At 31.4% G+C, this 18932-nt stretch overlaps 1 protein-coding gene across 1 annotated transcript in view; it reads left to right on the top strand.

Annotated features, from left to right (window-relative positions):
- Positions 1-6786, top strand: part of LOC139524520 (RNA-binding protein 42-like) — a 45114-nt gene extending 38328 nt beyond the window's left edge. Inside the window, exon 5 of the mRNA XM_071319346.1 lies at positions 6424-6786. Within this exon, the coding sequence (XP_071175447.1) occupies positions 6424-6536 (113 nt within the window). The 3' untranslated portion in view covers positions 6537-6786. The remainder of the gene's footprint in view (positions 1-6423) is intronic.
- Positions 6787-18932: the final 12146 nt, after the last annotated feature.

The following is an 18932-nucleotide window of genomic DNA, read 5'->3' as shown; positions in this document are numbered from 1 at the left end:
GTATGCCAGAAAACCTGCACTAACAATAGTTCCATAAATTTCTGTATAGTTTTAAGTTGGCCTTTAATGTTCGAATTTTAAATTGCGCACTACATACATTTATCTAAACTATCATGTCATATAAATCATTTGATAACTAAAAAAACAATTCAGTGTTAAAAGATTCAAAGATAGGAGGTCGTAGAAAACTTCCTGGAAATTCAATGTTAAATAGTCCAAAAAGATAATTAATAAAAATACCGAAAGCCGAGGATCCTTTGAAACGGAAAGTCCTGGCAAAATCAAAAGCTCAAACACATCAAACGAATTGATAATTACTGTCTTATTTCTGATTTGTTACAGGCATTTTATAATGTAGGAAATGGTGGATTGGACCTGAGCATAATAAAAAATACAGATTCTTTTTAACATAGTGTATATTTCTAAAAATTGAATTGATATTCAGCGTTACGCATTATTGCAACATTATGAAATAAAATATGTTATTATTCTTAACCAATTTTGCTGTTATAAATTGAAGAAAGTACTTTTTTTTTTTTTTTTTTTTTATAAACATGATGAATTACAGAAAACGCTTTTACAAATACCTTTCTGATGATTTTTGTAACCATCCTCTGTTTTTTTCTCTCTTGAAGGAATGGTTACATTACCTGGAAAACAAAATATTTTATTCTAGTTGGCTAGATATTCCGAGAAGTCTTAACCAGACGACGTTATGGTTTATACAGTGACTTCTGAAAATAATGCATGGTGTTTATCTCTCATTATTTATTGTGATGGTCTCAGTTTTGTAAATGTATTTTATTTCCATTTTTAATATTTTTCAATCTTCGTTTCACTTTGTATCTTTTACCCTAAATTACTGATTTTGACGTTTTTGTTGTTGTAAGTTTATCTAAGATTGAATATTGTAATTGGCTGTTTCTCTGTTTAGTTTAGAAAGTCGTGGTCTAGATTGCTGAAAAACTATAACTTATTTCGAGTGACATTTATTTTTGTAGACCTGGATTTCTAACGTTTTCTGACGTTTTTGCAGACCTCTTGTTTCCTTATGATGCTAGTTGGTACAGTTTTCTTTTGATACTGCATCTTTTTGTAATTTGTTCTATTTTGACATTCTTTTTATATTGACTTTTGAATTTTGTACTAACTTTATGATTTCAAATCTTGCAAACATGACATTATGTGTATGTCTGTCTGTCCGTCATGTTTGTTTATATGAGTTGTCACAATTTATTTTTGTCATCTGAATTTTTTTCTCTTGTTTATTTATTATGTATATATTTGAAATCGTCACAATTTAATGTTGTCCCTAAGATTTTCATATATGTATCTTTTGTAAATATTAAGTGAATTTGGTCTTTTTTTGGTTTTTCTCCGATTTTGACGCCTATCAAGTTATTTTCTTTATCAATTATATAAAATCAGGTTCCATTTAAACTTTGCAAATGTTGATAGCCATGTTGATTAAGACTTTGACGAAGAAAAATGAATAGTCATCCAAAATATATTAGCATTCTTTTATGACAAATAAGCCAAATATAAGTTCAGATATTCATATTTATTAATCTTTAAAAATATATATGTATATTTTGTATACATGAGTGACATCGAAATTGTTTCGATATTCATATATATATAAAAAAACAGCACATCTTTTTAACCATACTTACTAATTTCTGTAGTTAAGATTGTTTTTTCAATTGTGGTCAGTTTTTGTGAACAGAAATGAAAAACAATAAGCTGAGATGTCAAATGACAAGTCCCATGTGTATATTAGTTCATTTCATTACAACCGGCTTTACCATTGTCGAAGTTATAACATAGTGATGGTGTTATGACAAGAAGATAATGGGTCAGTGATATTTAATAATTGAAAATATATTTGAAAACCCGTTGACTTTAGCTCTGAGGCAACTTTGTGGAGTGAATAGTTTATTCATTGAACTGATAATTATAGATATGGCATGTAGAAACAACATACTGAACTCCTAGGAAAAATTCAAAACGGAAAGACCTTTGTCAAATGATGTATTCAAAAGCTCAATTTAATCAAACGAATGGATAACAACTTTTATATTCCTGTACAGGCATTTTCTTATGTAGAAAATGGTGGATTAAACCTTTCACTTGTATGACAGTCGCATACAATTCCATTATATGAACAACGATCTGTGAACAAAACAAACAGACATGATAGGTAAAAATGTCAAAATAGGGGTACAACAGTCAACATTGTGTTAAAATCTTAATCATTATGGAGAACAATTGCCAACATTGTTATTGAATGCTATATAGAATCGTTATATTTCTTACATGCGTATCAATAATTTTTTTCAAAGCGCTTCTCTTCTTGTAAAAAATGGACTAATTTCAATAGGACTTCCCTTTTGTCTATGATCTTAAAACACTGATAGACATATTGATATTCCAAGAAAACTTAATCATTGAAATTTACTATATTTGAAACTAACTGATTCCAGTAATGTTGCAGTGTCGAGACATCTGCCTTTATTGTAAAATCAAATGTATTTATTGACAATGAGGACGATTTAAAACAATGTTCTATGACGATCACTACGATATGATTTTTTCCCAAAATTCTTATTTTCGATGAATGAAATAACATCTCCCCATCCAAGAGTGCATACGTTTCTCAGTTCCTTTGACTTGCCAAAGCAAGCTCTCATTAGGGCGATGGGAAAGAAGAAAGAGACGTGTGTACAGCAAGAACTGCTTTGACAAATTTACTTCACAAGTTTACCGTCTACCATCATGAATCGATGTATGTCTCAGTATTAAAGGAACATTAACGAAGATCCGAATATTAAGTTCATTATCTCAAGATTTCAAAATGAAAAATGTCTAGAACATATTGATTCATAAACATGTGAGAAATAGCGAGATATGAAACACGAATAGACAAAAAAAATCAGTATTTATAATGATACGAGTGCACACTTTCATTATATCCGTATTTCGTTTTAAACAAAGGAATTATGACCAGCCCTCGTTTTAGTCTCATTTCAGTGTTATGATGAATCAGTTATCTTTCGGATATCCACATGCTATTAAATTTTGCAGATATCAATCATAAGTTCTTGAAGTCTCTCGCCAAATATTTGTGTTTTTATCACACGAAGATTTGCGGCCTCGTGAAATGCAAACTTGCCAAAAATGCACAGTCACCGGTGTCTGTTAATGAACCCTTTCCACCAGAATGACAAGACATGATATAAGGATTTTATGTGGATAAAATGTTCATGTTCCTTAGCCCTCATTTTAATGGTTCAATATATTAATCTTTATTTGACCTATAAAACCGCTATAAGCTCTACATGTCTGTCTGTCAGGCATCACATGACCTTGATCTTTTTTCCTTGTGATCTTTGCAAAGAGAAGTCTCTGTGCTTATAACGCTATTGCATTATCCTAAAAATTGTCGTACACCAAAGACATATAAGTTGTTCTAAGGATAAAACAATTTGCAAAATTAGTTCATTATGAAGCCTTCATTTCTTAAATTTGGTAACATTAAGGTACCAACAATAGATTGAAATATATCAATTACTGGAAAGCGTTTTTATATAGCATCATTCACATGTAATTAACGAATATATGAGTAAACTGACATTGATTTTAAGAATTAACGTCGAATGTAGACGCTGTGACAGTAATTATATGTTGCGTCGGAGGACACCACAATATCTTTGCTTTTTTGATATTTGTCTTGGATAACACGTTCAAATTAATCAGTTCGTCGGTACTTTTAAATGTAATTTCCAATATTCGGAATGGGAAGGCAAAGTTATTAATAAACAGATCATATGAATAGTGCTTTACAAATTAAATTTCCAGTCTTATACATTCATCGGTTAGGTAGTATTACAAACTACTTAATAGCTGTATGTCAGATGATTAGGGTATCATCCTAGGGGAATGTATCATAATGGATAGTAGATTAGGACATTATCAGACATAATAAAAACTCCATTAAAATCAAACTTGGTGGTCTTAGCTGATGATTATGGTCTATTAACCCCATGTGCTCTTTCTTCCTGATATCGTGTCTGTATCATACAGTTCTGTAGACTGGTCTTCGTTTTTGTCGAACAAAAATTAGTGAATTATGTAGCATCGGTGTTTTATCGATAAAAAGGGGGATCGATTATTTTATGGCAGTGGCTATTCGTCCGCCTAGCCGGACAAATAGTCAAAAATGTCTATTCATCCGGAATTAGTTACCTATAGTCTTGGCAAAAAATTGTGCAAAATATTTCCATTCATTCACTAAAACAAATCAAAATGCAAATGCATATACTACAAAGTAAAATTTTTATTCAGATTTGTTTTATTCTAAAGGAGAAAAAAGACTCATCTTTTTATTTGTTCTACCTTTTATATATACAATTCCTTTATTTCATGTAAGGTCAAGAGTCTGACCACTGATTATTGGCATCAATAAACATCTATGATGTCAAAAGAAGATTCTGAATTTATTGTTTCTTGAAGTTTGGTTCAAATCAGGTCGTCAAATGATTTTCAGACACGATTTTTATGCCCCACCTACGATAGTAGAGGGGCATTATGTTTTCTGGTCTGTGCGTCCGTCCGTTCGTTCGTCCGTCTGTTCGTTCGTTCGTCTGTCCCGCTTCAGGTTAAAGTTTTTAGTCAAGGTGGTTTTTGAAGAAGCTGCAGTCAAATCAACTTAAAACTTAGTACACATGTTCCTTATGATATGAACTTTCCAATTTTAAAGCCAAATTAGACTTTTGACCCCAATTTCACAGTCCACTGAACATAGAAAATGGAAGTGCCAGTTTCATCTTAAAGTTTTCGGTCAAGGTAGTTTTTGATGAAGTTGAAGTCCAATCAACTTGAAACTTAGTACACATGTTCCCTATGGTACGATCTTTCTAATTTTAATGCCAAATTATATTTTTTACCGAATGTTACGGTTCACTGAACATGGAAAATTATAGTGCAAGTTGGGCATCTGTGTACTTTGGACACATTCTTGTTTTTAATTTAAAATGCTCAGGGATTTTTAACTCAGAAAATAAGAGAAAACGGTTGGCACATGCAACCTTCCCCAAAAAAGAAGAAAATAATGTTTATTAAGTTTTACAAATAGAATTAAAAAAGGGGGGTTACCCCAACCCTGGTATCATATTCCGAGTCAAGCTATATCAGTGCATGTTCATAGATCTCCGTTGTAGTAGAACTTAAAAATAATGCATCCAAGCACATTTGATTTAGTTATTATCCGAAATGCGTTTTGCCCGCTCCATGGGATAATTGAGCAATTTCAGTTTGATGTCAGGCTTTATTCCTCTCAGTTTACATGTATACTATGTACACTATTGTTCTGTATTCACTAATATATAAAAAAAAATGTTTTAAAGCAATCACATTCTATCTAGTTTTCTTTAAGCATCTTTAAATATAAATCACGATCTCCAAACGTCCATTGCATACACGCGTTTGTTATCCGACACCTCATCCGGGACATTTTCAGCGCTACATGACACTTTTATTGATATTAAAGATTTGTGCATCCGCAAACGGAAGGCCGGACAAATAAAGATTTTTAACTATTCATTCGGCTAGCCAGACGAATTGACACTTCGTTATTATATTGTATGATATCCTGAATCATACTTAATTTCTGAGTTCAGCCTTAATCAAATAAAATTAAAATTAAACTAATGTATACAAATATAATGATAGGATTTTTTTGGGATGATGTGTCTATAACATCAAGGGCTAAAACGTTGTTTTTTTTTTATTCCTGTTACGCGTATTTTTTTTAATTTATCATAAATAAGATAACAGGAAGTAAAATATTTGTTTTAAATCACCACAACGACAGTTTGGGGGAGTCTAGGTGGAGAATTCAACGAACCCGAGGCCATTCTTTAGCTTTACATTTTTGATGTTTAAATCACGTATATTAGAAAGTTCTAGTCAACATTAATTCTCTGTCAAGTTTCATGATCTTATCTATCACCCACTGAATCAGGCATTCAGTCTTTAAAATACTCTAGAGTTTTGTTATTTAAGATTAAATGAAAAATAGTTTATCTATAGAGGTTGCGACGCCTCTCGGACAATGTTTCCTTTTGAGATTCATTATATCGTATATTAGTAATATCGAGTTAAGTAACCCCGTGACAATTCGCTCAAAATCAAGCTGGAAATTATCAAGTGGGTGGTATTCACATTTTGAAGTCCCATACGACGTCTGAATATTCAAAAATTGGTCGAACAAAATAATGTGTATTTTTTTTATGAGTAAACCTATCAAGAACATTTTGCTTCATTTTGTAGATACATACAAGTTTAAACAGTATAAAAAATAGAATACACTCCTTGATTATCTGTCGGATGAATAGATCATATTCTTATTAATTTATATTTCAGGAAAATACGTTGGAAATAGACCTATCAAGCTCAGAAAAAGTAACTGGAAAGATAGAAATATAGACATTGTACGAAAAAAGGAAAAGGAAAAGAAACGTTTGGGACTAAAATAGAATCATATGTATTGTTAACTTTTAACACAGGACATAGACTAAAAAGCATCAATTATTGTCATCTTTTAAAACTTGACACCGGTCAGAAAAATTATCAATGTTTTGTCATTTATCATTCATTAACTTCATAAGAACATGTAGAGGAATGAAAGAAAAAATGATATGGTTCCAAGACAAATAGGTTACATTTGAGACCTTATGTTTGTTTATACAAAATCAGGTATTTTACTTAAGTAAAGAATAAACTTAATTTGGTTTGTTGATTTCTGCCCCTTATATGATCCCTTTATATAATCCCCTTTAATTTTGATTTGATGTTAAGGACTAAATTTTTAATTTTGTTAAGTCATGCATCTGGACAAATACTGTTATACAACACTGATTAGTAGGCTTAAAAATACTTATCTGACATTGTTTTATATAAATGTTGATGACCTTTATAATGATATTTTTCTTAACCCTTCATTGCATTACATTGTCTTTAAGGAACACGTTGTTCTTTCGACGGAGAAATCAGATGGAAGGAGCAAAAAAAATAATTGAGAATTATTACTGTAGTATATCTGATGGATTATTGTGTGAGGGAGACGACAAGAGATTTGATCCAGGAACCGACCATGTTGACATATAATTGAAGATAACTGCAATTATAATAGTAAAAGATTATCAAAGTTCATAGGAAAATACCGGAATAGAACTTAAACCATGTCTTTGCAAGTTTGCAAATCATGACCAAGTACTAGTAATAGGACTAAAACTAACTGCTTAAACTTACTAATTTGCAATACAAACTCACATAAACAAGTATGGATATCAGGCAACCTAAAGAGCAAAAGACAACATATTTTTCACTTAAAAGTAACTGACATTAAATAGCTCTAAGATCTTAGATAGATTCTCTTTCGATTGCTTTATTGACCAGTACTCGTTTAAGATATGAGGAATATGCATTTTATTTCTGTCGATGGAAATAAATATGCAATATTATTATATGCAAGATTGTTGGAAAATATATAATATATTTGTATGAGCTTTAGAAACAAGAAGAAAGGCGTGTCTCACAGAGCTTTTCTCATTTTTCGTATCGAGTACAAATAAATTTTATGTTTTCTGACAATGTACATACCTATACTATTTCATACTGTAATTTACAACCGCAATTGAAGGTTAAGATGTTTAAAAAATCTCCAAAAATGTCTGATTTTTATAAGAAATCGTCATAGTTGAATTGCGGACCGCGAAGAGGACCTTATAGTGAACTGTCACGCAAAATTAATTAATCATATTGCCGTTACCTCAACATGGAAGCGCAGAAAAATTAAACTGCATTGTGTACAAGTACAATTAAAGCAAAAATTTATTTGTGCACCTGTTATTTGTACAACAGTTGGCTGATTGGAGGATAAAAGCATTTATCTGTATATCATACCTGATCTATCAATACGGTTAACATTTTTTTGAAGATATTAATAAAGTTAGCTAAACCCCTCACTTGTATGACTTTCGCATCAATTACATTGACAACGAATCGATGTGCGAACAAAACAAACAGACATATTAGGTAGAAATGTCAAAAATATGGGTACATCAGTCAGTATTGTGTTATAATCTTAATCACTGTAAAAAAAAAATCTGTAAATAGACAACAACACATTAGTAAAAATGAAAGACAAGAAGACAAAAATTTACCATAGCATACTAACACAATGATGGGATGTATAATTAGAGAGCCACGTCAAATGGATAACACAAAACAAAACCCAATATTCATAAGAACAAATAAAAAATACTATACTTAGTAACACGTAATTATGATGATAATTTACCATCGCCGTTAACACAATGACAGGAATCATAAGTAGATAGCAACGTCAAACGGATATCACAAAAAAATAGACCAAAACAGTAAAAGTAATATTCATAAAGACAAGTAAAAGAATACTACAACACTTCTTTAAGATGACGAACAACTTTCAGTACCAAGAATCTATACTTCAAGACCATCGTGTATTATTTGTGAAGTTGATACGGTGTATCTATAGCAGCAATGTCTTGGTACCTTTTGATGATATTTTTTTCCATACCCCTAGTTCGTCAACTTGCTACACAGACACTGGTGATGTTTTAAAAAGTCTGAGTAGCAGCTGCAAGCTCTTGAATACCGAATAAGTGGAGAAATATATATCCCATATGCAGGTGAAGTTGGTATATATCTACCCCATAGAGATAATGTCCTCAGGTGTGTACCAAAAATTAAATTAAATTCTAAAATGTAAATTAAGCTTTGATTCGAATATCAACTTCATATCCTGTCAACTTCTATATTGGATAACTTGAAATACCATTTCGTCTTTCTCTCTCCTACGAAGGCAAACATCAAGACAGGAATAAACAACTGTATCAAATTTCTTTCTATGATAGTTTGAGAGGTCTAAATAATTCTTTTTTTCCCCAACTATACATGGAATCCTTGCCTCACAATTTTTAAAATATAAAAAACCGAAAAATATCATTGAGACATTCTCATAAGTATTTCGAAGGAAAACTGACATGACTACTTCAAGGAAAGTAATACGACAAAAAACACAAAAAAACAAACATATAACGCTATAGATAGGACAACTAGAACCCAATCAAAAACTAAGAAAAAATCAGGTTCTTCTGACGTGTTAGCAGACCCTGCTCCATTAGGAAACCCGACATGTTGTTTATGATAATGATAAGTACAAATCTGATGATAAATTTCATTCGATGAAATCACAGTCAAATGAAGAAAAATAGAAATGCCAGGCTAAAAATTTGTACGCCAGACGCGCGTTTAATACATGTGTTTTTCATCACCTTATTTATTATGAGTAAGGCGTCTATGTGTTCGTCACACATGTTTCCCTTGAACGCGACCTCATTTAATGTATCAGTGGTCAATGTTTAGTTTACGTAGTCAAGTCTTAAATTAGATACAATAAGCAGCAGGTCAACTAGATTTGGTGTAACAAAATATTGTAACACGAACACGTCAGAATAGCACATTTCAGCTGCCCTTGACCTTATTTTAAAAGTTTATTGGCCAGTGTTATTTTTTTTTTTTATTTTATCTGCTTCATATTTAGACTTTTTCTCGAAATGACTACTGATGGTAGGTTGAATACCAAAATTTATGACAAACGCGATGATTTAAATTTTTCTATTGTTAACTTTCCATTTCTGTGTAGCAACATCCCAGCGGCACCAGCATATGGAGTATATGTGTCTCAATTGATACGTTACTCTAAAGCTAGCTCAAAGTACGTTGATTTTGTTGAACGAGGAATACTGCTATCTCAATGACAAAAGTTGCTAAGACGGGGCTATGAATCAATCAAATTAAGGTCATCACTCGAGAAATTTTACGGTCGCCATCATGAGCTGATTGGCCTTTTTGACAAAAGTGTGTCAAAAATCATATCAGATATTCTTCCTCAGTTATAATAACCTTTCATCATTACCGAACTGAACAAAGAAATATACGTATACGGTTCAGGAAATGCTTACCCTTCTGGAGCACCTGATTTCACTCCCGTTTTTTTTTGTGGAGTTCGTGTCGTTTCTTATTTATTATTTATAACTGTTAATGATGATGTCCCTTGATTTTGTGAGTCTTTGCTTACTCCTTGGTTTTGATTGTTATTGTTTTTCATATACAAAATGGCAAAGATATTTGGTGTTTGGAAAGATTGTAAGGTGTACATGTCCGTTTGGCAGAATCATCTGACCTTGACGATCTCTGATTTCATACCTGCTTACGCGCGTGAATGGTCAGTTTATATGAACTTAATTTAATATATGGTTATGAGAACGAATGACTGAAAATAACATTTCACAAATTGGTTGAAATACAATTTGTCTGTATCTCGACGTATATATAAACGACATGTTTCTGTCGTATTTCTTTAGTCACTAGAATTGTCGTCTGAACTGCAAACTTTCCAAATGTGTCCTATGACATTTTAGCTAATTGTGGACTTACATTGCAGGTGATGCAAAGATAGCAGCGGTCGCTTACTCTCTCGACGAATATGGTCTCGCTAACTTTAGAATTTATGTTGTTTCCCTTTTTTTTTATACTTTTTAAATGGATTTATTAGATTTCAACATGTGTAAACTACTGTTGTCTTTAATTTTAATTCACTTTTTGCTAGAAAGCTATTAATGAAAACGACACTTGCACGATTCACAAGTCACATTATAGAATCAAATGTTTTGGAATTGCGATATAATAATCGAAACGTAAGTGAACTTTTGAGCTACAACGCATTTGGGTTTAAAACTGGAACCAAAAGTCACATCAAGACATGACTAATTGTGTAGGAGTTCTTATTGCATTTTGATCTTTAGGGAATCCAAAAAGCGAAAATTGAATCTTCTTACGACATTTGATGTTGGATTCTGGAAATTTGATTTGTGATTACCACAGAAAGAGTCGTTACTCGTCCTATGTTTAAACCACGAGACTTTATCTGCCCTAAAAAGTAAAAGCACAAAAATTCTGAACTCAGAGGAAAATCAATTCGGAAAGTCCATAATCACATGGCAAAATCATTTAACAAAACGCATCAAAAACGAATGGACAAGAACTGTCATATTCCTGACTGGGTACAGGCATTTTCAAATGTAGAAAATGGTGGATTGAACCTGGTTTTATAGCTAGCTAAACCTCTCACTTGTATGACAGTCGTATCAAATTCCATTATATCGTCACCGATGCGTGAACAAAACAAACAGACACAATAGGTAAATGTGCAGTTATGAAAATTTATTAATAATATCATCGTTAGATTATACAAAATACCAATTTAAATCATATTATTGCTATTGATAAAACACAGTTGTTTACAATATAATTATTTTTTGTGTGAAAATTTTTATTCTGGATATGTCTGTTTCGTCAAAAAAAGGGAAAATAGGTAAATTACAGAATTTCAAAATTCAAAACGGAAAGTCCCTTAAAGTCATATGAAACTTCAGATTAAAAAAATTAATGCATTTTTATAACTAAATGGCTAGTTTTTATTATAAAACTTATGTTCATATACTTTTTTCTCTAGAAAATTATATAGTTTGTACAAATTAGAAGAAATTTCCTTTTTTCAATTGTTTGCTTTTAATTTCCAGTAAACAATTCGCCGATACGTTTTCTGTATGCAGTGAACTCAACGTGATCTTTCTTGTAAAAGTCCGGTGATCGCAATACGCATAGATCTGTTATTGAAATAAACTATTATCATATGTACATGTTATACACGTGCTAAATATGCATTCCTCTGTGTTGATTGTTTACTAAGGTGACAATCACCAACTACTTCTTTAAAACACGATAATTAATTAGTTGCCATATTTTAACAGCATAACAGACCGAAATGATAAAAACAAATTACAATTAAACAGTATTTGTGAATTAAAAAAATGATAAAAAAAATCATGCACAGAAGAGTTTATGATATATATGTTGTGTACAAGTTATCATTTTGTACAAATTATAATTTGTACAAAAATACTGTACAAATTATTATTTGTATTTTGACTTTGTACAAATTGTAATTTGTACAAAAAGTGCTTGACGTACAAATTACAATTTGTACAAAAATGGACAAAAATTCACTTGTAACTTGTACAATAATTTATCATATGGATTTTGGTGCAAAAAGCATTGATACCCATTATTGAATTTCTATTAAATGACCTGTAACATAGTACACCTAGGTTACACAATTTTTAATCATAGTTCTTTATCATTAGTTAGGGCAGGTGATCTAGTGATTTATGGAATCGGGTATTGCAAACCATCTTTTGACTCTCAAATCGATGACGACCTGTTTTACAAGCATTTTAACTGCTTCACATAGCGAACGTTGAAGCTCAGGAACTGTTGCTGTGAATAAACATGTGTGTATTTCACTGCTTCAGTTAGACTTTTAGTCAAATAAATATCACAGACAGAAAGCGAGATTTAACACCCCATTTGGTTAGGAATATGACTATGCTAAAGTTAGAAATATGTCAGTTGTTTTTCTGCCGTTTTATTTTCACTGTTTTTTTTCAACAAGGATCTTTGTTTTATAAATATCTATGACTGTGCATAAAACTTAACAGAAATCAGTTGAGACGATCTAAACTTTAAAAACAACATAAAACTTATGCAGAACAGACAGACTTTTATTTTATAAGAAAACTAGTTGGTGTAGTATTATAAAAACATCAGACCCAACGGCATTGAACCATCAATCTTTTCACAAACAAAAGTGAAGCGGAATTATTCATCTAAATCCAATCTTTTGATGTACCAATTACAAATTTAAATTATCACTAAATTGTCAATCAAGAAATTATCAATAAATATTTGATTGTTTTCATGACTTTATGAAATAACGAATAAGTGGCAACAAATCTTTTGAGATCCTTTTCACAATCATCAAAATGCTGTACACGATCTTTCACAATACAAAATATCAAATTTAACAAATATAATCGTTTTTGCAAAGTTTATGAATAAAAAAATTCCTCAAAATAACGATAAGAACTAATCATTTGCTAATCAAACACTACTATTGAATGATATTTTTTTTAAGAAAAAGTAGTATATGTATTAAAAATTTGAAAAAAAAATCCTGTTTGTTTACTTTTTTATCTTTTAATTATTTCGAAGATCAATCTGCCTTTAGTAGTTAAAAACGGTGTATTTTGTTAATTAGGTTAAGTGTGTGGTCAGTTAATTACAATTCTATCGCGTGAATCAATGCATTTTTCACCAAAAATTCATATTTAAAACTTGTACAAGTTATAAGGGAATTTTGGTCAAATTGTGTACAAATTGTAATTTGTACAGGCACGTTTTGTACAAATTATAATTTGTACAAAGTCAAAATACAAATTATAATTTGTACAATATTTTTGTACAAATTATAATTTGTACAAAATGATAACTTGTACACAACATATACATGCATTGGATCAAGAACTGGATAAACATTATTTTTCATCGGTCACTCATTTCATACGACTTAAGCAAATAGCAAAATCAAAACACATTAAAAGAATAGCTGTCATATTCCTGACTTTTTGTAGAATTGGTAGATTAAACCACCTTTTATATGTAGAAAGCGAATTTCAAACAAATAGCAATTATGCGTTCTGACCATAAATAACACAAAGCTTTTTAAGCAAGCTTTGAATATGTTCCAGTGCTGTTTGGGGTAGTCTGATAACTGGACAAATTTCAGCTTTTCATGTTAGGACTGAATTGTAATTTTTAAAACTAAAAAAATAATCATAGAGGTTAGAGAGCCACTCCATACATTTAATGCGCTTTATTAGGTTATTGTCTGTATCAATGCTCAGTGTTGTAATATGCCGGATATAATCAGTTTGTGACATCTGAAATTCTCCTGGGATTTATTATACATAAGTAAATAACCTTTCCAATATTTCTCGTAAATGCGGATTTCTAACAATATTTTTCATACATTTATAGAAATGTCAAATTTTGTTTGAGAACTTGCATTTTTTATGTGCAGTAGTTTTCGAAATATAAATCTGTAAGAATCCTCCTATATGAAGATAGACATTTTGTTGTTTCATTTAGATCTTTATAGAGTATTACCGTACTTATATCTGTCGGTATGTCTAACGATAAAATGTCAATTGTTAAACGTTCGATGGAACTATGTTGAATTGTAGGGACCAATAATTACTAATTTACAATGTATAATCTTTAAAATTCACATTTGACAGAAAAATTTCATTTTATTATTTAGAAACTGTCTCTTGTTGTTTTAGATTTGAATTGCCTATTAGTCCAGTCAATCTAAGAATTAACCTCAAAATAATTGCAACAGAAAATGTTTGAGTTCTAAAGCATTATGCCCTTAATATGCACAGATAAAAATCGCATAAAATCTAACTTGAGGAAAACTCAAAATCAGCATTTTTAATTTCCTATGGAAATGTACAAAACTGATGTGTTATGGGTAATTTTTTTTGTGTGTGCATTTTTCATTAAAGAAATCGCAAATTTGAAGCTTTGTGGTCATTTTGAAAAAATAATGTAACAATTTGGTATTGTTTATATCTGTATATTATATTTTTTCAGCATCTAATTGTCTAAAGAACTTTAAACCACAAAAAGAATACATGCCTAATTATCAAATTTGAGATTCTTACCTTGACATGTTGAAAAATTCAATAAATGGTCAACTAATGAATTACGAAATCTAGATTATAGCTTGATTGTCTGGCGTACTAAATAATTATAATCCTGTTACCTTTGATAACTATTGATAAAAGATATGCAAACACCTTTAGAGTTGTTTGTTATACCCTAAAGACTGCTAAAAAACAAGAATCAATACATTCTGATGAATAGAAGCGGTAAAGTTATAATTTTGTATCATTTTGAATTGATATTTCTGCCTTTTTTGCAAGAGTTATCTCCCTTTTCAATGCAAATCTCCATAGGAATTTTAAATGGTGATTTTTTTAGTCTTCCTCAAATAAGATCTTCTGTTGCAATTACTTTCAGGCTAGGGTCAAATTTATGCTAGATTGACTGGACTATATTATAAAATATAATATCTAAGATTGTTCTGCAGCTTATATTCTCCGTCTTGCAGAATGCACAAGAGTATCCTCTACCCTGATTTTTTTTTCTCCAAACAAAATCTGTAAAATTGATGAAATATTACATATTCTGATCTTATTATTTTACTTACAATATTAAATCAGTAATATATTGAAAAAAGCCTTTTAAATGTGACAATTTTGTTTCTGAACACAATTGTTGTTATTATAACAAAAATAGTAACGGGTTGTGTTAATCTTTTGTTATAATATGGGTATTGAAACATTGGACAACTGTTTTCGAATAAATTTCATGACCAGGCATTTTTTTAGGATTTCCCCCCTCTGTACTTCGGTTTCTGTGATATTTGTAATTACTATACAGAACTAATTGTTTTGGCCTATGTGTGTCTTAAAATTAAAACCTTGTAGATCTATATATCTTTTTTAATTGAAATTATTGTCAGATTTTCTATTGCACAATTCAATTCGAAAATGAAAAAAGTAAAATAACAAATGCACCAAAATCCAAGGAAATTTCAAATCAGACACTCCTTTTTTTAATTTCTCATTCTTTTCTACCCCATGAATAGATTACTTTAGCTGTATTTGGAAAAACGTTTAGGAATGCTCGGTCCGCAATGCTCTCAAACTTTGTACCTTATTTTGTTATTTATTTTTCATGTACAAATACAAAGTTTCAATCCTGGTATCTATAAAGAGTTTATTATCAAACGGCAAAATCAAAAGCAGGAACAGACCAAACAAATGATTTGCTTGTAAAGTTTTCCATCGGTTGTGATAATAAACTTTAATGACTATTGAACAACGGTATACCATGGCAGGAAGTGACGTATATACTGCCACGTCGTCCATTATAGGATGTATATTGTTGTCTTTATTTATCTTCACCCTCAATCCCCAAACAGCGTTTACATGATACAGATCCCAGTTTGTCAAACTATGATTTAGGGTAAAATAGACTGCAATATAATGATGGTAGCATGTTGGTTATAGATTAATTGTAAACTCTTTGTGAAATTAAGGAAAGATGTCATGATTCCAAAATCAATCAGTGTTTGACTGTGCCGATCAATTTAAATTTGACAGATAAAACCAAAAATATAATTTTTACCTGTCTTAATCTGATTGGCAAGTATTGAATCATGATCTACTGTATGTATGTAGATGTGTGGGAGGCAGAACACAAATTTTCCAACAATTATAGGCTAATGTAAAAACCCGACATTGTGCATGATACACAGAATAGGTTTGAAATAAATCAACATAGCGCATGATTTGACACACTGAATCAGCTTAAATATAAGATTTTAGACAAAATAATTTCATGGTCCTTTAACATATATCAGACCAATATATACTCCCAAAAGACATACCACATCGGAATTATCACTGGGGAAGAGACTTCATCCTAAAATTTAACCTTACCATTGGAAAAAAAGACCATATGACATGTTAGGGAAAATGGTCTTTGCATCTTATCCAGATATGAAATATGTTTGTCTAGGTCTATTATTATAAATTAAGAGAAATTAGGGGTATGACGTAAATTAAATAAGTCAGAGCAAAAACTTCACAATGACACAGATGAGATGTATGTCACACAAGCAATCAATATACTAAACATAAACAGGTCTGGTCTGAATGGCTACTAAGATAATCCTTTAAGCCGAACCTGACAACAGGCGCATCTAGTTCAGATAAGGCAACAATGGACGTTAAACAAGAGGCTGTCAGAACGACAGCTAACCGGATTTATTAACATTTATTTGTGTTTTGGCATTTTTCAATATCACAAGAACCATAATTCCTGAACGGTGAAAACGAAATCGTCAATATCACACTTGACTTCCATTTTGTTATCAATTACAGTAACAATATAATAAAAATTGAAAAGCTTAGTTTAACAGTTCACGAGTTAAAGCACGGACATGACTGGAAAGACCATTTTTTAATCTTTCAAGAACCATAACTCTTGAACAGTAAAAGTCAAATTAGTCATAATAGAACTTGACCTCCATTTTGTCATCAGTAACAAAATATTAAATTCTAAAAGCTTTGGTTCATGAGTAAATGCATGGACATTTGATTGACCCCTGCCCGACAGCCATACATCCCCAAATCAATAACCAACATTTTCGTCGAAAATCCAGTTACAATAACATTAACAATACCAAATTTCTTGTTACACAAAGGTTTCATCATGAACTGCATAGAAATTTTTGAATCAGAAGGGAAATTTGGCATAGATATAAACTCGAATAGACCGTATTGGAATAACGAGATGGCGGAATCGCTCAAGAAAGTGAATTAATCGGAAAAAAGTATATCTTAGTTTCAAGGGTAATGAACGGACGCGAGCATATCTGCGTCGCACTTTCACAGAAAATAGAAATCAATTTGACAAACATTTAAGACGCTGTTAACGTACATATAATGCATCAATAAGGAACAAAATTAAAATGCTAAATAGTTCGAATCCGAAAGTATTTTGGAGTGAAATTAACAAGCTAGGTCCGGAAAAATCAATTACAAATATTGACAGTATTATAAAAGAGGATGGTGATATCAGCTACGACCAAGAAGTTATACGAGAACGATGGAAAGAGGAATACTCAAAGCTCTTCAAATCAGATACAACACTAATTGACGATGCTTTCATTAAAAATATACAACCGCAAGTTGGAAAGTGAATATAAAAATTTAACGACTCATGACGAAATATCAATACCGGACGATATGAAAGGTAACATCTCCTTAGAAGAAATTGAATCAGCTATGAAACACGCCAAACTACGAAAAGCTGTAGGTATTGACAACTTGCCAAATGAAGTATTGCGAAACACAAGTTTATTAAGCGTGCTTCAAACGTTATTCAAGGTGTACTTTATAAACGGTATAGTACCATCAATGTGGTGCAGTAGTATAATTCACCCAATATTAAAAGACGGAAAAGACTACAGAGATCCCTTGGGTTACTGTTGTATAAGTTTGATGTCGACAGTTGCAAAAATGTTCTGCTTTATCCTCAACAAAAGACTTGTAACATTTTTTGACCGTAACAACACTCTTTGTGAAAAACAGAAACTGATTCAGAAAACTTCGTTCGTGTCTTGAACATATATACACGCTTTGTACTATTCTAAGAATAGAAAAACTATGAAACTAGATACTTACCTTTGTTTCGTAGACTTTTAGTAAGGCATATTGACTCTGTCAATCACACATTTTTATGGCACAACAGCTTCTTTGCGCAGGGATACATGGGAATATGATTAAGAGGGATAGACTATCGAAAGTATGTATGCATACTTGCAGAGTTGCATAAGATTGAACGTAAATGTGACAGATTGGTTCTCCGTAGATTCGGGGATACGACAAGGGGACAATATGGCACCTACACTGTTTGCCCTGTTTATAAATGACTTATCGCTTGATATTAACTCATTACATTGCGGTGTCAAACTTAATGAAAACTTAGAGATCAGTATTTTTATGTATGCGGATGACATTGTCTTGATTTCTGACACAGAGGAAAGTCTACAGTGTCAATTGTCGAAGCTTATGGAATGGTCCGCTAAATGGAATCTATTTGTGAACTGCGATAAAACGAAAATAATGCATGCTCGAAATGAACGGTCAAATTACAAGTTTGTCCTTGGCAATACAACTGTTGACTACACGTCGAGATACAGGTACTTAGGATTTACGATAACAGAAACGATAGGCTATTCAGACAGTGCAAACGAATTGGTTACTGCAAGTAGCAGAGCTCTTGGCGCC

Source organism: Mytilus edulis, chromosome 5 (genome assembly GCF_963676685.1).
Source record: "Mytilus edulis chromosome 5, xbMytEdul2.2, whole genome shotgun sequence".
NCBI classification, from domain to species: Eukaryota; Metazoa; Mollusca; class Bivalvia; order Mytilida; family Mytilidae; genus Mytilus; species Mytilus edulis.
Note: the sequence above shows the minus strand (reverse complement) of the source record. Positions and strands in the feature narration are given on the sequence as shown.